Source organism: Prunus dulcis, chromosome 3 (genome assembly GCF_902201215.1).
Source record: "Prunus dulcis chromosome 3, ALMONDv2, whole genome shotgun sequence".
NCBI lineage: Eukaryota > Viridiplantae > Streptophyta > Magnoliopsida > Rosales > Rosaceae > Prunus > Prunus dulcis.
The window spans coordinates 19,020,854-19,044,489 of record NC_047652.1 but is presented as its reverse complement, the minus strand read 5'-3'; the positions used below and the strand labels follow the sequence as shown (position 1 = coordinate 19,044,489).

At 38.7% G+C, this 23,636-nt stretch overlaps 5 protein-coding genes across 6 annotated transcripts; 4 read left to right on the top strand and 1 right to left on the bottom strand.

The window, feature by feature from the left end:
* The first annotated feature begins 2,730 nt into the window (after positions 1–2,730).
* Positions 2,731–4,800, top strand: LOC117623618. Its single transcript, XM_034354667.1, has 3 exons — positions 2,731–2,895; positions 3,660–4,153; positions 4,247–4,800. The coding sequence occupies exons 2-3, from the start codon at positions 3,698–3,700 to the stop codon at positions 4,409–4,411; spliced, it is 621 nt and encodes a 206-aa protein (XP_034210558.1). The 5' UTR covers positions 2,731–2,895; positions 3,660–3,697; the 3' UTR covers positions 4,412–4,800.
* A 1,300-nt stretch (positions 4,801–6,100) lies between these two features.
* On the bottom strand, positions 6,101–7,220 carry LOC117623617 (aquaporin SIP1-1-like). 2 transcript variants are annotated; one of them, XM_034354666.1, is made up of 2 exons: positions 7,205–7,220; positions 6,101–7,048 (listed from the first exon to the last, which is right to left on the bottom strand). In XM_034354666.1, exon 2 carries the CDS (start codon positions 7,005–7,007, stop codon positions 6,285–6,287), a length of 723 nt encoding a protein of 240 aa, XP_034210557.1. In that variant the 5' UTR covers positions 7,008–7,048; positions 7,205–7,220; the 3' UTR covers positions 6,101–6,284. The 2 variants fall into 2 exon arrangements, with proteins under 2 accessions (XP_034210557.1, XP_034210556.1); XM_034354665.1 differs by lacking the exon at positions 7,205–7,220 and adding an exon at positions 7,150–7,197.
* Positions 7,221–9,146: 1,926 nt separating this feature from the next.
* On the top strand, positions 9,147–12,770 carry LOC117623616 (L-ascorbate oxidase homolog). Its single transcript, XM_034354664.1, has 8 exons — positions 9,147–9,669; positions 9,802–9,911; positions 10,326–10,596; positions 10,839–10,941; positions 11,035–11,380; positions 11,660–12,025; positions 12,131–12,209; positions 12,306–12,770. The coding sequence occupies exons 1-8, from the start codon at positions 9,529–9,531 to the stop codon at positions 12,516–12,518; spliced, it is 1,629 nt and encodes a 542-aa protein (XP_034210555.1). The 5' UTR covers positions 9,147–9,528; the 3' UTR covers positions 12,519–12,770.
* A 1,301-nt stretch (positions 12,771–14,071) lies between these two features.
* LOC117621929 (glycine-rich cell wall structural protein 1-like) lies at positions 14,072–15,142 on the top strand. Its single transcript, XM_034352455.1, has one exon. It carries the CDS (start codon positions 14,072–14,074, stop codon positions 15,140–15,142), a length of 1,071 nt encoding a protein of 356 aa, XP_034208346.1.
* A 1,230-nt stretch (positions 15,143–16,372) lies between these two features.
* LOC117622735 (DNA repair protein RAD16) lies at positions 16,373–23,022 on the top strand. Its single transcript, XM_034353500.1, has 16 exons — positions 16,373–16,743; positions 16,974–17,078; positions 17,396–18,447; positions 18,766–18,888; positions 18,980–19,053; positions 19,321–19,384; positions 19,491–19,637; positions 19,720–19,805; positions 20,190–20,259; positions 20,398–20,523; positions 21,053–21,283; positions 21,854–21,958; positions 22,069–22,221; positions 22,346–22,434; positions 22,521–22,601; positions 22,702–23,022. Exons 1-16 carry the CDS (start codon positions 16,698–16,700, stop codon positions 22,772–22,774), a joined length of 2,625 nt encoding a protein of 874 aa, XP_034209391.1. The 5' UTR covers positions 16,373–16,697; the 3' UTR covers positions 22,775–23,022.
* Positions 23,023–23,636: the final 614 nt, after the last annotated feature.

Here is a 23,636-nt window from a genome sequence, read left to right as displayed (position 1 = left end):
TGGTCTTTCAACTATACTCGAAGTTATATTTTAGTCACTCAACTTTAAAAATAGTTACAGAGGTCACTCAATTAGGTGTTGTGTTGCACCATTAGTCCTTTCGTCAAACTCTATTAAATTTTCTGTTAAAAGTGAGGGTAAATTTGGAAATTCATCCACAACCCTCCATTGTCACAAACCAATCCTTACTTATCCTCCCTTGTACCAAAATCTAGGTAGAAAAAGGGAAAGAGAAAGACAACTCGATTCCTTCTCCTCCCTCGTACCAAACTCGCCACACAATCCTTCCTCCCACCCCAACCCAGCACTCACTGTAAACCATCAACCATAAACATCCATAAATGTAGAGAGAGAGAGAGAGAGAGAGAGAGAGAGAGAGAGAGAGAGAGAGAGAGAGAGAGCATTTCATGCTTCTCATGTGAGCTCATTGGAGATCTCCATTTTTTTTAACTGCTAATAGTTGTTTTTGGTTAATTTTAAATTATAGGCCTTTTAAGTTTTTGTGGGAAGAAAGGCAGGTGGGGAAGGGATGGGAGGGTGAGAATTGGGTCTGGAGTATTTTGAGGAATACAGGCTAGGGATGGGTGCCCAGTGTGATAGAGAGATAGGGATTGGGGTTGGGAGGAATTGGAGGAGGAAGGCGTAGGTTGGGGCAATGAAGGAAGTTGAGAGTTGTGGAGGAAGGGGAGGGTTGTGGATGAATTTCTGAATTTACCCTCACTTTTGACAGAAAATTTAACAGAGTTAGATGGAAGAACTAATGGTGCAACACAACATCTAATTGAGTGACCTCTGTAACTATTTTTGGAGTTGAGTGACCAAAATGTAACTCCGAGTATAGTTGAGGGACCATTGCTACAAATAAGCCTATAAAATAGGACCCATATGACTTCCTTTGATTTTTACATTTTAAAGGTTATGATGATGGGAATGAAATCATTATATTCCTCGTGTTTTAGTGTCATTTATATGGATTTGTTTGGAAATGTTTTTATAAGAAGTACACTTTTATGATATGTAATTACTTTTAACTTTTCTAGAAGCACTTTCAAACAGTCTCTTAAGTATAGTAAGAGAATATTTTGCACTCGAGATCTTGTGTTCGATCACATCGATCTAACATGTAATAATCTTTTCGAGTATTTAAAGAAAGGGACAATATAACATTACGAGGCATGCATGGTTGGGATTATCAACATGTCCACAAATATTCCTTCTACCTAAGGTCCCATTTGGTTAATGGGAAATGAGGTGGGAATGGAAAATCAATTACTTTCCCATGTTTGGTAAGTCCAAGCATGGGAAATCGTTGCCTTGCAGATGGAAAAGTGAAGCCCTCCTCCCTCTTGGGATTTGTTTTCCTCCTCATTGGAAAGTTTGAGAAATGAGCCAACATTAAATACGCATTTTTCATGACCATATTGTCTCTATTTGTTAGAATTACAACATATCATTAAATGCATTCTTTTTTTATTTGATTTCATATGGGTATAATTGAAAAATTAAACAAATTTTGTTTTACATTCCTACACAAATCAAACATGTGAAAGAAAATAAAACAATCAGGAGAATTTAAATGTGGGTAGACAACCTAAACTATTGCAAAACCCTAAACTCACTATGAAGGTGAAACTGTAAGCTTGCACTGCAGCTGTCGCCCACTTATGGGGGTGGGTGGCTTCCCCATCTTCTATTTTTCTCTCCTCATCTCTCTTTCTCCTTTCCTAGTTTTCTTTCTCTCTCATCTTCTTTCCCCAGATTCGTTTGGATTTTAGGTCCTTTTGCCCAGATCCATCTGGATATTGTCTTTTGTTTGTTTGTTTGTGTGCTTTCTATTGTAGGTCCTTAGTGACTTTTGTTGTTCTTGGATGTGTCTTGCTGTCGCTGGGATGAGGTGTGATGTTGCTGACCCAGTTTTTTTTTTTTTCAATTTTCATTGTGTTTTTAAAGCAAGCACTGCAATCCACCTTAGACGCCATGATTTTGTTGCAGCTTTTGGTCCACTCACATGGATTTTGTTCCAATTCAGTGTTTGGAGTTGGAAAAGTGATTGTTCGGTTTGTGTGGGATGGAGTTTTGCATGTACAAAATAAGAGGTTTAGACATGTTAGTGCTACGAGTCTCTTTGGTTTGCTAGATAGGATGTGGTGCAGTGTCCTTGTTTCTGTGTTTATTTTAGTATAATAATTCTCAGAAACTCCGTAGAAGTTTGTTGATGTTTGTATTTAGTGTTGGACTTTTCGATGCGAATTTGCCGTTACTACCTTTGTGTGGTGGATCTGTATTGTAGGTCTGAGTACAGGTGCTTTTGTATGCCAAATTGGAGGTTTTAGGTTTTTCTGGCATGCGTAATTCTCTTCCGATCAAACCAATTTATTTTTGTGTTTGGTCATTGTAGATGTTGTACTCATATTTGGTATTGCGGCTACTCTTTACTTTTTTCTATGTTATCAATAAAAACATGTGAAATGAAATAAAGTGGTATTTCTTGGTTACTTTCGCAGGATTACCAAACATGATAAAGGAAGCTCCATTCACTTGGTAAATGACATGGGAAATAATTTCTCTTCAAATCCGTTACATGAACCAAACGAGGCCTAAGTGTAAAGTAGCGAAGAGTGCATTCTCCACTGAAGAAGGCCAGGTTCAATGAACCTGAAAACGTTACCTACTTTCTTTTTTGGTGCTGATTATTATTTAAACCTTGTTCATGGTCGGATTACACGTCACAAACTGTTACTTTGCCCATGCTCTTTATATGCGAGAGGGTTTTAGAGCACTGTTCATGATCATGGCCTCGGCTGAAGCTTTTCGTTCTCGAACTGTTACTTTGCCTCATGCTCTTTATAACTCCCTCGCCATCTTCATCTTCAACCTCTTTCCTTGAGCTCCATGGTACGTACGTACTGTTAATTTAATATTTTAATTTCCTTTCTCTTTCATTAATTTGGTTTTCCTGCTGCATATATAAATATTCATGCCAGAGATAATTTTCTTATTGGGTTTTGTCTTTAAGTGCACATTCCATCTGGGTTTTTGTTGTTTTCTCTTGTGTTTTATGTGATCTTACATTCGGATTGCGCCAATGGAAGAGAAGATCTGTGTAACCGTGTTAGCCTGTCAGTGGAATGTTACTTTGAAGATCTGTCTTAATAATGTTTATTTATTTATTTACTAGCTTCTCCGCACACGCTTCCGCGCATGCGAGAAGCTTTTTTAAAAAATTTTAAAAATTATTTTAGAATTAAAAAAGATAATAAGTAGTTGTATTCCATAAAAATAGAATCAATTATCTGATTTTTCTTTTAATTTTAATTTTTTTAATATGAAAAAGTATGAATTTACCATATTATTCTCATTTAATTAATAATTTCAATTCTTTATATTTGCATTAACTAAGGGTATTTTTTGATATTTTGAATGTTTCACAATTCTCTCCCTTTTGCTTTATATATATAGATATATTAGAAGCCAACTAGTTCTGGTTTTAATGAACCGCAATATTTTGTTCCTTTGTTGTCATTTATTTTATATTTTGAGTTGTTTATTATGCCATGTTTTTTAAACATTGCCAAGAGGTAATTTGTAGAAATATTTGTCACAATGTGATCAGCAGTTTGATTGCAAATATATATATATATGCATCTTGTTTTGTTCAGTGGAGCTGAGGATGTCACTTTGATTGAGTTTGAACAAAATGGTTTCCCTGTCCAAGATCTTGTACCCGAATTCTGGTAGCCTTCTATTGGATGAGGACTTGAATGTGGCTTCATTTCAAGGCTTGGATGGGGCAACTGGCAGCCTAGTGATCATGGCATGGAACCGAAAAGCAAACATAGGTAGCCAAGAAATGCACCAATATTTGAACTTCCTTCAAGTAGTTCAAGCCATGGATGTGCCTGCAGTTAGCTTGCATTATTGTTCTCGGGAACTTCTCTCGACTGCAACATTCAAGCCATGCAATATTATGCTCCTCTTGTTCTGTCAGCGTGAATGGGAAGGGCGGTGGCGGCGGAGGTGGTGGTGGAGGTGGTGGTTGGAGGAGGTAATTAAAATCAAGGAGTGTGGGCTAAAAACAGGAGATGTCAAGTTGGAGAACCCATGTGCACCATTGCTTGTTGTGCTCTTTAATATTTGGTGCCACATTTTCCAGGTAAGATAGTTATTGGCCAAATAATATCATATGTAGTACTTGGATCTCATGGATTAATCAAATATTTGGTTTTTCATTTTGATAATGATATAGGCTTTGGCTGAAGGACAGAAGGCAGGCACTTCTGATGACGAGCACATGCGAAGCAAGAGTTGCAGCTTGGATTCTATTCTTAGCAGCTTTTCGTCGAACACCACACCTGCATACCCATCAAACACTCTTCCGAAAGGGCCCAGGCCGATAATGATCTGTACTTGATGGCTTCTGTTGATGTCCTCTTTGATGATGAAGATCATGATCAAAGTCCCATGGATCTTCTGGTGTGGAACACAAGGATCTCTTAAAGAGTTACTATGTTCCACTGAAGAGTTCCCCTTTGCAACTTCAAGTCTTTGGCGATCATGTGTGTTTTGTTAATGCACCTGATCACACAGTCTGCCCCTATTTTGCCTGAAATATCAGGAGCAAATGTGGTGGCAGTCTTGTATATTTCCTATCATGTTATGGCTTTTGTGAGCAAGATTGATCAGTTTGATTTCATGCTTTAATAATTTGCATAATATATTTGTGCACTGTTTAAAATCCAATGTTTAAGTGAGACAGCTTTCCTTTTGAGTTCTGAAATTCCTGCAGTTTGTACCCATAAATATTCTATCTATCTCAGTATATTGCTTCCACTAATCTCTTATGTGCAACATTCAAAATATATTTAGACTGTTGATGATGATCTGGGAGTTTGATTCAAGGGTTTAACAGGGGTTTTATGGTAGCTACTAACATCACTAAACCCTTCTCACTCTGTGCGTGGCACTGGATTTTGAATTGATTAATAATGCTTCTTACACAAAAATGATTTGCTACGAAAGGATTTTTTTTTTTTTTTTTTATAGTGAACGTGTCACAATTAATTACTCTTATTTTTATTTATATTTATTTTTTGTAAAAACGAAGAAACAAATTCACCCTCGGGAGAAACTAGCGATGATTAGTTTCTATATCTCGTTATCATGGAATTCATCATCAACATGGATCGGCCTTATGCGAGCAACGAACTACTAAGGGTTTAACAGGTGTTTAGCATCACTAAACCCTCCTCACTTTGGGCGTGGCATTGGATTTTGAATTGATTAATTATGCTTCTTGCACAAAAATTTCAGGACCAGATTCATATTCTGGCCAGCTTGCCCACCATGTAAACGAATATTGAACCATATTCTGGCAAACTACCCCAAAAAAGAAAACCATCACAACAAGGGCCTCTGTAGAGAAACAGCACAAAACAAGGAAAAACTAAGCCCAAAACAACAAGTCCATTGCTTGTTCTGATTCTGCACTTTGACCTTGCTTAGGAGTTTTTTCTTTTTCTTATACAAGCAACATTTGGGAGGAGGGAATCGGAGACATCATGTACACGGGTGAATGCTTTTAACCGTTTGAGCTGCTTAGAGGGGGGCTTGTTCAATGACGGTAAAGCAGGCAGAAGCTTATAAATCCGTGTTTGTATGTTCAACAAGTCCATTGCTTGTTCTGATTCTGAACTTTGACCTTGCTTGGGTGTTGAAAAAGTATCATTTTTCGCGGCGTAGACTTACACAAGCTCTTGACCCAAAAAAAATGACTTACACAAGCAAAATTTGGGAGAAGGGAATTGGAGACATTATGTATATGGGTGAATGCCTTTAACCATTTGAGCTACATATGGAGGAGGCGGCGTGTTCGATGACGGTCAAGCAGGCAGAAGCTTATCAATCCGTGTTTGTATTGGTGATTTCTACTCAAGCAAGCCTTGGGCCTCTGTTTGAAGAGAGGCCACATTTTGGGCAAACTCTTTTAGCTCACATGGATGCAAAGAGCAAGGAAGCCAGATCACTTAGAAAACCCAGAACAAATTCATGCGGCTGCCTTAGATAGTGATAAAGCTGAAAGAAGACAATTAGCACTACATCGTTCCTAGAAAGTTCATTTTATTTTCTTTGCTTCCAAACAAAAGGCAAATGGTTTAAGATTTCTGCAGTGCTTAATTAGCAATATTGAAGCTGAGTCTTAAACTTCACCAATGAGAATTATTCATACACAAAGAAGAGAAGAGATGCATAAACACCAAAGCTATCTATCTGCTATTGAATCTTAATTAGGCTTTCTTTTCCTTTGCTATTGGTGGGGGAAGCAAAGTCTTGAAAACCGAGGCAGCCAAAGTTGCTCCTATGAAGGGGCCAATCCAATAAACCAAGAACAGCTCCCAAGTGTTGTGCCAATTATTCACATAAGCCCAGGCAAAAGCATTTGCTGGGTTCATGGAAGGCCCTGTGTACCCACCACCTGCAACAACCAATCCCACAGTAGCAATTGAAAGCAGCCATATCTGCAGTATTGGATTTCTAGGACCTCTGAGAATAATCACAAGCAGAGAAAAGCAGAGAACAAAAGTCAACAGCCCCTCAGCTATGACACCGGTGTACAAATCCACTTTCAAAAAAGGCCCTTTAAGCATATGCTTGTACTGCTTTGGCATCACCTGCAGAATTGCCTTGGCACCTCCTACTCCACCGGCTGCCTGAGCCGGGAACCGGACGGCCATGGAGACGAGAGATGTGCCGGGGGTGAGGCCTGCAGCGTAGAAACTTGCAGTGGTAGAGGGGTTGAAGCTGGCACCACCCAAAACCTTGCCTATCAAGCTGAAAGCTAGGACCAGAATTGTGGCAACTATGGTGGTGATGAAGAGGCCTAGCAAAGACCTAGCTTGAATGCCGAGAAACGAGGCGATGATGACTGTGAAAACCCCCATACTTGGTGCGCTGAAAACCCACAGGGAAGTCAGAACTGCATCTCCTAGAGCTGCCTTGATCACCCCCATCTTATCTTCTTCTTTTGCTTTCCCTGCCTCACCTCTCCTAACTGCACATGTAAAACCAGAGTTTTAGCTTGATGATCCTAACGGCCTTAGGTGCTGTTTGGTCTACTTTTTTTAGGAAATATATAAATGCGGTGTGGCCTACCAATGCTGGAGAACAACATGTAAGCTAAAATCCTAGAAACAAACAGACCACATACATGTCAATTATTTTGGCAGGGTGCTGGTAGATGGCGCCTTTTGGCATCAGAAAACCATTTCCACCAATTATTCTTCCCCCACTTGCCACCTACCCAAAAAAAGCGAAGAACACGAGCTAAACATAACATTTTTTAATAGTTAATGATTTGGATGACATGCCTGCGTTCGTGTTCGGTAATTATGTAATTACTGTAATGCCATTTGCTTCAAGTCTTACTCGTGAAAAATATAAAATTAAATCTTGAGTCTTTGAGGACTATACAGGTTGTGAAAAATGTCTAATGCTTAACACTAAGGTCTCCATTATTAGTGATATTATAAGGTAAACTTGTTTGTATAATTTTTTTTTTGACGTATAAGTGATAATTTAAACTATAGTAGGAGAGTTTCTCACACACACACTACTATGATGTCATGGGAGTTTGAATATTAAATAACTAGTCTGCACGTTAAGACCATTTTTCACTGAACTAGACTTCGTTGGCAAGCATACCAAAATTTGAGTAAGAAAGAAATCAAGAAAACAAATGAATTTCGATTGATTCCTTATACGCAAGTCATTTCAAATGTACTAAATTAAGTTTATTTCAAATAGATTCAAACTAATGTAATTTTATTTTTATATTAAATTTAATTTTGTTGTCAAATTCAACATTTTCTTTCAAATCCGTCCATCAAGACGGAATCTAATACTTTTCTCTTCATCAATATAATCACGTGATTATGATTGATTATAACATATTTTCATAATCAAACACTCTTGATTACCTCAGTAGAATAGGATGTCGTTGTCGTTTTCCCGAAAGCGTTAAGAGTTGCATAGTCGTAGACTCATGTGCAATTTCGTCGCCACGATGAGCTCGGATGTATTCTACCAAACCTTCTTTACTAGCTTGGGCTAGTATATCTTCCTCTACATAACTACATGGCCCGAAAACCCAAAACTAGAAAGAGGATAATTAAAAGCCCACCACCCCTAGTTATGAACTGCTTCTCTTTTTTTGTGACCATAAAATGGTGTCATCAACCTACACATGATATAACATATAAACTTTAATATGTCACGAGTTATTTATTGATAATATATTTTAAAATATAAATTTATTATCCGTCTATATAATAATACATAATCAATAACACTATGTAACTATGTTACGGTCCCACCGGACAATCTTTCGTTGACTGCTTTAGGTGGAGATGGGTAACAAAATAGTGGCACATGGATGCCATCATGCCAATGACAGAAGAAAACGTGAAACTAATAATTGTCAATTCTTTTGTATTTTAAGATCAATTATGATATGTGGATCAAGATTCAGGAAGAGAAACCTCTGAATCCTCTTGTAAAATCATGCTACTATGATTGATTCTCATCTAGCACTAATGAATCTTAGTATTTCATATTCTGAGGTTTAAGCTTAACCCTTTGCTTCAATGATCTATCATTACCTTTGTCGGTGGGTTTTTTCAAAAGAAAAAACCAAAAACTAAGATAAAGAAGGACTTAAGTAAATAAAATAATAAGATAAGTCTAGCTTCTTGTCATATAAATGTTTGGAACCAAAGTCTTCCATAGTCAGTAGGATTTGCTATCCATTTTTAATGCACATCAAAACCTAATTTCCTTGGTTAGCTCTGAAATCATTATCTCAAGTCAAAAGGAGCAACCAATCACTAATTATATTGTCTGTCAATCACTGACAAGGCTCATGCTAATTAATCTCACATGCCACCATCACTACTTTAATCAAGATCTCCTTTTCAACTTCAACTGGACATGTTACTCATGCAGTGCAGATGAGCCTAAACTGAAGGAGAAAACAAACAAACATAGTAAATTTTCTCTCTTTTTACTCCCATCATGTGCTTAAGTAGTAAGCAATCAACCAAGCAAATGGCTTTTTTCTGCAGCTCATTCGTTTTAACCATTAAATCAATAAAATAATTTATTTTTATGCCATAAAACTGGGGACTTGGATTGGCTTTCTTCACTTGACCCTAGGTACGCGGTGTGGACTGATCAGTGACGGTCAGAACTTATTTCTCTTGCTTACAGACAGCTCATAGACACTCACTCAAACTATTGGCCTACTACAAATAAAGAAGCAAATCTTCAAAGGAGATCCAGCAGAAAAGCACTTCTACATAATCCTCTAAAAAGCATTCAAAGAGAAAGGAGAATAGAACAAAAAGAAAAAGCAGAGGAAGTGAGGAGCTTTCCAGAGGGAAAGATAAAGACTGAATCTTTATCTTCTGGGAGGCTTTTATTTTGCATTTCAGTCCCATTTCTCCATTGTTTGCTCTCAAAGATCCAGAGAGGAACATGGGATTGTACACAAGTGTGTGTTGTGTCATATTGGTTGCTCTGCTTACTGTGACCTGCACAAGTGGGGAAGATCCTTACAGGTTCTACAACTGGAATGTCACCTATGGTGATATCTATCCCCTTGGGCTGAAACAAAGGGTACGTTTATCATTTCTCTCTCTCTCTCACAGGGACATAAACAAGCACTTTTTTTTTTTTGGGTTCAGTTTTGTTGTTGATGAAAAATTGCAATGGCCGATTGCTAAAATGAGGTTTCAAACAAAAATGCAGGGGATATTGATAAATGGGCAATTTCCAGGGCCGCAGATCGAATCAGTCACCAATGATAACCTCATTATCAACGTTTTCAATAGCTTGGACGAACCTTTTCTCCTCTCTTGGTTAGTAATTCCTCTGCTCTTAAAAAAATAATAATAAGTTTTTGTTTCAGTTTTTTGTACTTGTAATTTTGGACTGCAACTCTAATACTTAGAAATGAGATTCAATCATTACTGGGAAGTGATAATATCTTTTTTAACAGTTGTTATTACAAAAGCACCTATTTGAATAAGCACACGTTTTAGTCACTTTATTCAAGTGGCAAAAAGTGAAAACCTTGAAAAATGATTGGTCTGTTCAAAATTGTACTGTAAAAAAAACCAAAAAGAAAAAAAAAAGGGTTTTCTCCTGTTGACTTTCAAATGGATGGATTGATAAGCAGAGGCCAAAGTAACCCTTTTATTAGCAGAATGCCATCACCAAGTTAATAGCCCTAGCGGTTAGACTAACCATCAAGTCCTGCAATTCTTCTTAAGGAATGGTGTGCAGCAGAGAAGGAACTCATGGCAGGATGGGGTCTTTGGCACAAATTGCCCCATTCCACCAGGACAGAACTTCACTTATGCTCTCCAAGTCAAAGATCAGATTGGCAGTTACTTCTACTTTCCTTCCCTTGGCTTCCACAAGGCTGCAGGAGGGTTTGGTGGCATCAAAATCGCAAGCCGCTCTGTTATCCCAGTACCTTTCCCTCCTCCTGCTGGAGACTTCACCATATTGACAGGAGATTGGTTCAGTAAAAATCACACTGTAAGTAGCTTGCTTAAAGACTACGCCAATTATCACACACCTACGCACACACTCATTTGTTTTAATGTGCCAGAAAACTAGAGATGATTTATGAGTTAACAATTAGTATGTGCAGTTGTTCACTGCGAGGTCTAAAAATCTGATCACTCTAGCACTACTCAAGATTTATAATCGTTGTCAATTTCGTAACAGAAGGCATGTGATATGAGTTCATTTTGATGGGGTTGTTTTGAATCCTACAGGATTTGAAAGCAATTTTAGATAGTGGGAACAATCTTCCCTCCCCTGACGGGCTCCTTATCAATGGCCGTGGATCAAACGGATTCACATTTACAGTTGATCAAGGTAACTAATCAATTCAACAGGTGTTGTGAGCACCATTTCTGCGTGGTCATGGAATTGATGTAACTTGTTTCATGTGTCATACTTGCTTGGCAGGCAAGACTTACAGGTTGAGGATATCGAATGTGGGGCTTACGGCTTCCATCAATTTTAGAATCCAGGGGCACAAGATGTTGCTGGTTGAGGTGGAAGGCACCCACAGCCTTCAGAATACTTATAGTTCCCTTGACATTCATTTGGGGCAGTCTTACTCTGTATTAGTTACAGCTGATCAAACAGCACAAGATTACTACATTGTTGTCTCTACGCGTTTCACTTCACAAGTGCTCAGCACAACGTCCATTCTTCACTACAGTAACTCAGCAGGAAGCGTTTCTGGTCCTCCCCCTGGTGGCCCAACAACTCAGATTGACTGGTCTCTTGAACAAGCCCGATCTCTCAGGTGCTTATTATTATCATTATTTTTTGTTCGTAAGCGGATGCGTTATGCTTGGTAGTGCCAGTTTTCATTGTTGACATAGATTCTGCTATATAGATAATCGTTTGGTGAGTGTCTATTGAGATGGCATACAAAATGATCATGTTGTTTGCACTAACATTTTCTATTAAGAAATCATATCATTGAACATGATATGCACAAAAAGATGAACTATTTCAATATACTAGGCCTATTATACACAACTTCTCATATTATTTTGAATGAATGACATATTAAAACCAGGCGGAATTTGACAGCAAGTGGTCCAAGACCTAACCCCCAAGGCTCATATCATTACGGATTGATCAACACCACACGTACAATCAGGCTAACAAGTTCTGCTCCAATTATTGATGGCAAGCAGAGATATGCTGTGAATAGTGTGTCCTTCATCCAACCCGACACACCACTTAAACTTGCCGACTACTTCAAGATCTCAGGGGTGTTCTCCATTGGAAGCATCCAAGACAACCCCACTGGAGGCGGTGCTTATCTTCAGACTTCTGTCATGAATGCTGATTTCCGAGGCTTCGCTGAACTAGTGTTCGAGAATCCTGAGGATACTGTGCAGTCATGGCACATTGATGGCCATAGTTTCTTTGTTGTGGGGTAAGTTCTCTGCCTCAGAAATTCGGACATTTTTTCAACTGTTATGCAATGTGAGAAATTCAATAAGAACATATATCTTGACCATGGTAATTCTGACATGGGCAGGATGGATGGTGGACAGTGGGAACCTGCAAGCAGATTAAGATACAATTTGAGGGACACGATTTCTCGTTGCACCGTTCAGGTATATCGATAAATGCAGCTCCTTAAAAACTATATGTGACTTACAATTATGTTCTCATGATTGTTTTTTTAACATGGATGCCATTTCTTATCACAGGTATATCCCAACTCATGGACTGCAATTTACATGCCATTGGACAATGTGGGGATGTGGAATGTAAGGTCCGAGAACTGGGCTCGCCAGTACTTAGGCCAGCAATTCTATCTTCGCGTTTACTCACCTGCAAATTCATGGAGGGATGAATATCCAATCCCAAGGAATGCTCTTCTTTGCGGTCGAGCATTAGGTCGTCGAACGCGGCCTCTATAAGCAAAACCAGAATCTTTGGAAGGTAAAACTGTGACCAAAGGCTGTCAGGGTCATTAGATGTGAACTAGGAAAGGAGAGGGATATGTCTGCAAATTAAAGATGTAGTCAGGGCTTAACTCAAGCCATTTTCACGAGTGTTAGTTTGCTTCTCTTCTGTGTGATCCAAATCAAACTCATTCGATATAATTTGTATGGGTTTTGTATTCTTTGTTCGCATTATTCTTAACCCCAAAAAACACAAAATTTGCCCAACTCTGTTCCTATGAATATTTCCCCCGATTGTGTGACGCGGCACGCTGTGATATTACTGGTAACAACAGTTCCATGGTTGCTGACATGTCTTTTTAATATTGACAGAAGCAAAATGTCTTGCTATTGTTTCAAGCCAGAAGATTGAAAATATAAGCTAATCTGAGAAGATGACATAAGGACATGCGAATTTAATGAATTTTACGCGAATATTCAATTCAAAATCAATTGATAATAGATGAAATCACTCTTACTCAAAATCGATCAATGAATGGATACACTTTCTTATTTCTTTTTTTTTGGCCGAAGAACGGATACACTTTCAGTGCCATGCGCTTTCCGACCCTACTTGTTCCCGATAACACAACTTGCTCTGCATGAACATTCATCTGAGTGTCGGAGATATAAGGGGGATAGAGAGAGAGAGATGATGAGATATCGACCAGGCAGAGCCACTTGTGCTTGCAAATTGCAAAGTGGAAGGTGGGTAATTTAAATTTGGTCAAGAGTAATATTTATGGTCGAGCGTCGGTAGGGTTGACCAACTTCAATGTGCATGGCCATCGAGAACCCTCACATAAACTGGTTAGGTGTATGTTTGGGCTCTATTCTTTAAACTTTAAAGCATGCATACTGTGGAAGAAATATATAAATCAAATGTGAAAAGGTCAATAAGGGTCTAACTCAGTAAAAAAAGGTTTTGATTTGCAGATTAATATTTTCATATTTAAACCTTATGTTATGATACTTTGATAATGTATATGTGAGAAAACCCAATTCCTCTCCCTAACTTTGACAACAAGAAAAAAGTGAGAGAGCAGAACAAAATTCAAACAAAATATTAATTTATTTTAGGCCCCAATTCTTAAATCAGATCGACCACACAGCCTTTTGGAGAAAGGGACCTTTTAAGATAAGCTCAAAGACTTCTAAATTATAGCCAGTCGAGTTTACTCATGCAATTGGGACTTGGATTCTCATGCTTTTAATTAAATTCATGTCATAATGAGAAGCTGAAAGAACTGTACATAAGTCAAACGGTCAACGCAAGCTTAACTTGATCTATATATCCAATCCAAGTCGGGTTTTGATTGAGTTGACTTCCTCCATTTGCCATTTAATTGTCCCCCAAATTTCCCAACGGTTCCAACGCGTGACATGAACATGCACCCATTAAAAGCTGTTTAGTAGTACTGTATTATTGGCTAGTGAGTGAAGCCTATAAAAGGATCGCCTTTTCAACAATGAAGAACACAACCTTAGCAATCTGAGAATTTAGTGAAGCATTTTTTTAAAACAAAGCCATGGGCATCTCTCCAAAATGGCTTTCTTTGAGTCTTGTTGTCCTGTACATTGTCCTCCAGTTGAGTGCAATCAGCACTCTAGGTGATGACAAAGTTGACAAAACTAGATTTCGGGGTGATGATGATGATTGTCCATGGGGCCGGCGATCATGTGGTGGTCGGTTTGGTCGAGGGCGTCGTGGTAATGGCGGTAGGGGTGGCGGCATTGGCGGAGGAGGAGGTTTTGGTGGTGGCGGAGGTCATGGCGGAGGAGGAGGGGCTGGGGGTGGTCTAGGTGGTGGAGCAGGAGGGGGTGTTGGTGGAGGCGGTGGCTTTGGTGGTGGTGGAGGAGGTGGAGTTGGAGGTGGTTCGGGTCATGGTGGAGGCTTTGGAGCTGGAGGAGGTGTAGGAGGTGGTGCTGGAGGTGGGGGTGGTCTTGGTGGTGGAGGAGGTTCTGGTGGTGGCGGAGGAGGTGGTGTTGGAGGTGGGTCAGGTCATGGTGGAGGTTTTGGAGCTGGAGGAGGTGTAGGTGGTGGAGCTGGAGGGGGTGTAGGTGGTGGTGGTGGCGGTGGAGCTGGTGGAGGAGGCGGTGGTGGAGTTGGTGGTGGTTCAGGTCATGGTGGAGGTTTTGGAGCCGGAGGTGGTGTAGGTGGTGGCGTTGGAGGAGGTGGTGGTCTTGGAGGTGGCGGTGGCGGTGGTTCAGGAGGAGGCGGTGGTCTTGGTGGAGGCTCAGGCCACGGAGGTGGGTTTGGTGCTGGTGGTGGTGTAGGAGGTGGAGCTGGCGGAGGTGTTGGTGGTGGAGGAGGTGCAGGAGGAGGTGGTGGTGGTGGTGGAGTAGGTGGAGGTTCAGGCCATGGAGGCGGATTTGGTGCAGGTGGTGGTGTAGGAGGTGGAGCTGGCGGAGGGATTGGAGGTGGAGGAGGTGGAGGTTCAGGCCATGGAGGCGGTTTTGGTGCAGGTGGTGGTGTAGGAGGTGGTGGCGGTCACGGTGGAGGATTCGGAATTGGAATTGGGATTGGCGTTGGAGTGGGAGCTGGCGCGGGTAGCGGCCAAGGGTCTGGAAGTGGCTCTGGTGGAGGTGGTGGAAATTAAAACCATTTACCTTATAAGCAGCTTCTGCCTTGTGCATGGCTGAACTAAATATTATTTAAGTTCTCAGATTGTAATTTATGAAGATTGTAAGTCCAATTTTTATAAGCTACGCAATTAAGCTAATTTTCCCAGAAAACTATGGAATTAAGGGCGCATTGATGTTCCTTAAGATGGTTTTGTTTTGAGTATTGAAATTCATTTCACATGTTAAACACAAAATACATGTTTTCAACATCCAAATTATCACTTTCATCCCCTTAACTCAACTCAACTGGTGAACAGGTCATAGTGGCCCCATGACATGCGAAATCTAGGGGACTTGTTACAAATCTCAAGCTTATTTCTTTCTCCACACCTATCGCTCTGATTTTTTTTGGATGGGAATTTAAAGCCCATCTACCCATCTTTTTTGAACAGAAATAATGTGGCTACCACATGCTGGTTTTGTACTAGTCATATGTTCACACTAACCTCCATACTGTACCACATGCAATCATGACTGACCTTCATCCATGGCCAAACCAACCTTTTTGTATTCATCAATTTTATGCTTGATCAAGGCCACCTACTTGTAGTACAAGTGTAACAAGTTCATGAAGTCAATGTTTCTTTTAATATTGTTTATACAAGTGATGTTCGAAGAGGGGAAATTCGAACACTAGACCTTAAGTGTAAATGTAACTGCTCTAAATTACTTGAGCAACAAGTTATTTTGCGAATAAAATGTTAGTAACAAGAAATGCAGGACAATTTGGTGCTACATTCAAATTGGGAAAACACATGTTTGTAAAAAAACAAGACAACACAATTAAGGAAGGTAACCTTTTTTATTTATTGAATCATAAGAAAGGTAACTTAGAAAGTCAAAAATACAATCAAGGGATGAATTGAAGGAATTAACCAAACAAGACAATAAAAGTCAAATAAACCCTTAATGAGCATGAAGAGTGTTGAGGAAGATAGTTGAAGACATTTAACAAACAAGAGCAATGAATATATTCCCGAATGAAGATGCTACATAATCCAATTTAAAGATATATTTTTCTTGCTTCACAAATTTTTTAATTAATAATAATAAATAAATAAAAAGAATACAAAGACACATTTACCCCCTCAAAGGAAGATTAGGCATAGAATAATTTCTCAGAGGTTTTTTTTCTCTCTCTTTTCTCTTCTCTCTTAAGCAACAAATAATTCCAAGAAATGAAAGCGTTTTCTCGTGTTTCAATAAAAACGCTTTGCCTTTCGAGTACCTGATGGAGTTCCTGCCGTCGATTCAAAGATAAAATCACATGGGTCCCACAAATCGACGGTCAGAAATAGGGACGCGTACGGTTGCTGCCAAAGACGTAGCACACGTTTCGCAGTCCAGAGGCGACGCCAACGTGGATTCCCGCTGCTTCACCACTCCCTATATAATAAGAGGCACTTTCCCGCCGCTCCCTTCTAGAGAGAGAGAGAGAGAGAGAGAGGCTTTGTCTTCGACTCGTATATCCTCACTCAATTAAACCTCGAAAGTCGTGATCGCAAAACCCTAACTCGCTCTGCACCACCAATGGAGCTTCGTTCTCGCAAGAGAGTCGCCGGGCCTTCTACCGATGGTAAAGCTTCACACACGATTACCTTTTCCCTGTGTTGTTTCGTTTAGGATTTGTCGTGCTTGGTTACTGAGAAAGTGTGTAGGTACAGTGGGAAAATTATTTGAATTTTCTTCCTGGGGATTGAGAGGGTTATGAATTTTGTTTCAGATTGTTGTCTATCTATTCTCGAGCATGATGCTATAACTTAAATACAACTGTCCATATTGGTTTGGCGTTTATTCTGAAAGCAGGAAATGAGAAACATGAGGAAGAGGAAGATATAATCCAGGGCACCGAAAGCTCTGATGAAGATACTTATTTACCGTCTGCGTCTTCTGCTTCTGATAGCGAAGAAGGTAAAATTAATCTTTCGTAACTACTAGAAATGCATAAGAAGTTTCGAAAAGGATTTACTTGAATTCGATTTTGGGGGTCTGAGGGATTTGGATTTTTGTTCTGTTTTCTATGACTACTTCTTTGGGTGAATAATTTTCCCAAATGTTATTTCCTTTAGCAGAATAGTAATTTTATTCTGGTTTTGCTCCCTCCCACACTTCTTTATTTTGATATTTTCCTTTGAAATGAGCAATGTCTGTTTAATGGAAGGCTGGAGTCTGTTTTCTTGCTGGCTTACACGTTTTACTGACATACATTGATATATTGATGCACGTAGGTGAAGAGCACCAATATAATGTTGACTTAAATGATAAACCAAGTGTTATAATCCCTATACCCAAAAATGGGAAGGTGGGGCGAAAGAAGGTCAGAGGAGAACCAATTTACGAAGATAAAGCACACAAATTGACTCAGCAACCAGTCGAAATTGACTATTTTGGGTTGCACAAGAAAAAAAAGAAAAAGAGTTCTAAAGACAGGGAGGCAAAGCAGCGCTTGAAGTGGAATATCTGGGAAGAGGAGCATGATAAATGGATTGATGACAATGTAACTGAGGATTTTGATCTGGAAAATCAGAATAATGTGATAAGTGAAGTTTCTGAGGCACCATCTGATCTAATTATGCCTTTACTAAGGTACCAAAAGGAATGGTTGGCCTGGGCCCTCAAACAAGAAGAGTCTGAAACCAGAGGAGGAATCCTCGCAGATGAGATGGGAATGGGCAAGACTATACAAGCGATTGCTCTTGTCCTTGCTAAACGTGAAATTAATTGGACATTTAATGAACCAGGTTCCTCCACAAGCTTTCCTGGAATCAAAGGCACCCTCGTAGTTTGTCCTGTGGTTGCCGTGAGCCAATGGGTAAATGAGATAGAGAGGTTTACTTCAAAAGGAAGCACAAAGGTTTTGGTTTATCATGGGGCCAATAGAGAGAGGAGTTCCAAACAGTTCTCGGAATATGATTTTGTGATCACTACATACTCCATTGTTGAGGCCGATTACAGGAAGAACGTGATGCCTCCCAAACAGAAATGTCATTATTGCGGAAAGTTGTTTCATGAGAAGAGACTGTCAGTTCACTTGAAATATTTTTGTGGGCCTCATGCTTTTAGAACTGAGAAGCAGTCTAAGCAACAAAGGAAAAAGCATCTACAATCAATACCACAGAAGACATTTGAGCCTGTTAAAGACAAGAAGCATGGAGGTTCCAGGAAGAGATCAAAGCTGCACAAGGATAATGATATGGATTCAGAAGATGTTGGACAAGGCTTCAGCAGAGCAAAGTCGGTTTTGCATGCTGTGAAGTGGAACCGCATTATTTTGGATGAGGTGCGTTGACTTAATTTAGTTGTAGTAGGGTATTGGTGAAAAAATTGTTGCTATGATTATCTTGAAATAAAGAAATAACAATCAGTATCTTTCAGCTAATTATAGGTGAAAGTTGCTTTCTCTAAAATTTATATTAATATCCATTTTTCTTCTGATCTAACTTGACTTATGTTCTGTGTTTTTCTTTAGATCCTTTTTTGTTTAATTTATTGTCAGGAAGCCCTTTTTTTTTTCTTTTTCCAGCACTGATACTGTTTTTTACTTATTTGATCAGTGTTCTTTGGAAACAAATGTCTCTAACTTGTTGTTCAAACTTAGGCGCATTATATAAAATCTAGGCGTTGTAATACTGCAAGAGCTGTTCTTGCCTTAGAGTCTTCATACAAATGGGCTCTAAGTGGCACCCCCCTTCAGAACCGTGTTGGAGAACTGTACTCTTTGGTAAGGTGTACTTTATTTTAGATACATTGACTATATAGTCAGGCTTTTTTCTGGCCATCTAGCTTATATATTTGCAATTGCATTTGCACAGGTGCGGTTCTTGCAATTAGTCCCCTACTCGTATTACTTGTGCAAAGACTGTGATTGCATAACTCTTGATCATAGGTATGATCTAAAGAATACATGTAGTTATAACTTGCGTTCCTACATTGTTGGATACATTTTTCCTTGTTAGACATATATGACAAGGGATTTCTGTCAATAATTAGTGCTGGTTGATTGTAAATAAACAATTAACTTCTAGCTCGTCACTTATTTTATCATTTTTCCCATTCCTCATAACCATTAAGTTTTTATTTGAGTTATTTTTTGTCTTAAGTGCTTAAATATTTCTACTGTAATACATATTACATACTTGTGACCCTGATGCAGTTCCTCAACACAATGTTCAAATTGCCCTCATAATTCAGTCAGACATTTTTGTTGGTGGAATAAAGTGAGTTTGCAATTTGTTATTCATTTCTCTTGTTATTTCCTTATATGTTGATTTATTTACAGAAATAATTGTGCTTACTTGTGTTGTAACCCTTGAACCTTGCAAGTATGTGGCGACGCCAATACAGTTATATGGAAATCAATTCCGAGGAAAAAGGGCGATGCTATTGCTAAAACAGAAAATTTTAAAGAACATAGTCCTGCGACGAACTAAAAAGGGCAGGGCTGCTGATCTTGCTCTTCCTCCTAGAATTGTAAGTTTTGTTTCAACATGACAATGTCTGCTTTTCTGAAGTCTAGATTTCTTATGTTCCTTTTCCATTCTGCTACCTATAGGTTTCATTGAGGCGGGACACCTTGGATATCAAAGAACAAGATTATTACGAGTCACTATATAATGATAGTCAGGCACTATTTAACACGTATGTCCCCCTTTTTCTTCCTCTGCTTTCCTTCCCCATTTGATAAAATGAGATTTTTGCTTTAGTACTCATTTTGAACTTGCATGCAAATTGCAACTTGCAATTTTAAAGTGGCGACTAATTTTTTGTCCTCCATGTTGTAAATATTTTTAGCTCCTTCTCTTATTGTTTTTGGGATTCCTCATGTTTGAATGTGTTCAATTTTCATGTCCTTGGAAATTCTAATTATGGTGAGAACTTGTTTGTTGAATTGAACTGTGTTCTACTACTTTGGCCTGTACAACGTCTCAGGACAATGTGCCTATGTTGGCGTGCTAATATCCATTTATAGTTGTTGGATTTGCTATTGATTGCATTGGTGTATAATTTGTTTCTTCCTTACAGATATGTCAATGATGGAACTGTGATGAACAATTATGCTCACATATTTGATCTTCTCACACGCTTGCGGCAGGTGTGTAATTATTGAATGTAAAGTATGCTTTCTCAGTTACAAACTTAACTCTGTCTCCTTCTGTTACATTTTTTTTGACATAGTTCTTTTTGGCCCATTAGTGCTGTACATGTCTCATTCTTGTTTTACTCTCTACAGTCTGTTGATCATCCTTACCTTGTTGTGTATTCTGCAACTGCTGCACTGAGAAACGAAGGCAGGGTTAATAATGATATCAATGAGCAAGTGTGTGGCATTTGTCATGAACCAGCAGAAGATGCTGTGGTTAGTTGATCTTTTCTTCAAGACTAATGAATGGCTTTGTCATGCTAAATTGCTTTTTCTTTGTTTCTTTTTGTTGTGCTTTGGACATTTTCGTGATTATAGGATTTGTCAATCTGGTCACCATTCTTGTAGATTTGTCAGAATGTGTTTTTGCTCTTAGTGTCTATGTTCTGGATTTTTTACTTTGGTAGTGCTCCTAAGAGGAGAGTTTTCTTCATTTATTGTTAAATTGATTTTTGTATTACCTACAACTGCTAGGTATCAGGGAGGTAAATAATCCAAAGTCTGTATTGTCATAGATTTCAAGAGTTTAAATGCTTGATTAAGTGGGATAACAGCAAAACATACTTCTGATCTGAAATAGGGGATATGATACTTTAGTTTAATTCCTTGAATAAAGTTATTTATTATTTGTTACCTTTTGCTTTCACTGGCCAGTTAAATGCTTAGTAGTGAGTATCCTGCGTGTATTTTAAATTCTTCTGCTCTGTTATTGATTTCCTTCTAAAAGTTTCTTTTGATTTTCCAGGTTACTTCTTGTCAACATGCCTTTTGCAAGGCTTGCTTGACTGATTTTTCTGCTTCTTTGGGACAAGGCTCATGCCCTACATGCTCAAAAGTACTTACTGTTGATTTCACTACAAACCTAGATTCTGCTAATCAGACTACCAAAACTACCATTAAGGGGTTTAGATCCTCAAGCATTATGAACAGAATTCAGCTTGACAACTTTCAGACTAGTACAAAAATTGAGGCTTTGGTACGTCATTTGATTCACATCATTATCACCATTTTCTTATTTTTCAATCATTGCTATGCTGGTGATAAGGCCACTGAAATAGGAATTATATGTGACCATGGGGTGCATCAATGCTGTTAGGGCCCTTATTGAGAGGTTGTTCTTGAGGCCTGCGAGTTTTACATGACTCATGTCTCAGGTTGGTCCGTGAGGATCCTCCTGTCTACTGATGATTATTTTGGCGGTATACTATGAATTTTGGGTCTGGCCGGTGGTGACTATTGTTGTGTCCACTAAGTCGCTTGTCAAGTCATGTGTTGGCAATTCACTGTTCTTTCCTATGCTAGTTCGCACATTTTTCACTTAGCAAAAAATATGGAATCATTGGTTTACCATTTTTGTGCCTTAGCTTTCAGCGTTTGTAGTATTGTTTGGGTTACTGGCTAAAAGAACAATAGAGTATAGACAATTCCCAGAGGCATCCTATTTATTTACTTTACACAAGCACACACACATATCCTAGTGTGCACCTTATCTTTCTCAACTTGCTTATATGCTTTCTTCACTGCTGACTGCAATATATTGCTCTAGAGGGAAGAAATCAGATGCATGGTTGAAAAGGATGGCTCTGCAAAAGGAATTGTTTTCAGCCAGTTCACGGCATTCTTGGATCTCATTAACTACTCCTTGCAAAAGGTAAAACGATTATCATATAGTTCCAGTATTTTCTTATTCTTCAATCTTGCATCAGTTTTCTGTTTGTGCTGTAAGAAAGTACTGGTACTAATTTCAAGAAACTGTTGCAGTCTGGTGTCAAGTGTGTCCAGTTAGTTGGAAGCATGACCATGTCCGCAAGGGATAATGCTATAAAGACATTTACCGAGGATCCAGATTGCAGGATTTTCTTAATGAGCTTGAAGGCCGGAGGTGTTGCTCTTAATCTTACAGTTGCATCACATGTGAGTAATGTCTTCTTTCACGGTTTTTACATTCGGCTGTCGTGTGATTTATTGGGAATTAAGCTAGACACATAAGAGGATCAAGTGATTCAAAGACATCACTGAAAGTTATGTTTTAAACTAGGTATTTTTGATGGACCCGTGGTGGAACCCGGCTGTGGAGCAGCAAGCGCAAGATAGAATCCACCGAATAGGCCAGTACAAACCCATCAGGTGCACATTTTACGGATGCAGTGTTCATAAAACCTGGGTTTTCTCCCTTTCTTTTAAGAGGTTTAATATTTTCTTCTACGTGACAGAATTGTGAGATTTGTAATCGAGAACACAATTGAGGAGAGGATTCTAAAGCTACAGGAGAAAAAGGAACTAGTGTTCGAGGGGTAAGTCTGATTTGTGCCTTTGTTTCTTCTTCTTTTGGATTGTCTAAGTTTACTGGTTTTACAAATGGTGATCTAACGCTGTCTTCTGTGCCTTCTGTAGTACTATCGGTGGTTCTTCAGATGCCCTCGGAAAGCTGACGGAGGCCGACTTGAAATTCCTCTTTGTCACTTAAGCCGATGTACAATTAACTTGTAATTAATTGGAATAGAAATGTAACAGTTTTGGAAGAACTGATTTTGGAGTTTTAGCTATTATACATGGACCTGTCAATGGATCGGTTTTGATCCGAATCTGATCCGATCCGATTCGGGTGTAATTAATAGGAAATGAATTGGTTTTCTCAGTCTGATAATTCAATTACACTATGAATTCGGTAATTCGATTATAAATGGATCCTAATATGTATTATAGTTGCTCTAATTCGACTTAGTATGACGTATAATTTAGTTTTTCAATGCTTTATTTATATTAATATTTTAGGGTCTTGATTTTCCCACTTCCAAGGGAATGTAAGCGGTCAAAAAAGGAGTTGGAACATACAATTTCCGACAAAGAGTGTAAATGGACCCAAAAAAAAAAGAGAATCAGCTCCCATATTTTATGTGTGAATGAGTAATTTTAATTTTATATGCGTAGCATCTTCAACCAACGTGTCAAAAGTGTCATGTAGACATTTAACAGCTAGAAATAATATATCACATCACCCCAACCGAATTGTTAAAGTTGATGTGGAATGAATGCTAGAGGATGAGATGTTATGTTTGACATTCCAAAAGCAAAATGTCAAATGAATATTTTATTATTTTTTAAAGATAGCTGGTTGTTACTTTCATTTATTATTTTCCTTTTTATTTTTATTTTTTTCTTCTTTATCTTAAATGATTTGACTGTTACAATAATTATTTATTTGACAAATCGGGTGGATTGTAAAACTGTGTAAATGTCAAATTGCCACATCAGCCATCAAATTTAAATTTGATGTTTTGACATCTCCCTTGGAGATGCTCTAAGAGTATACTTAATGCTAATTTTTA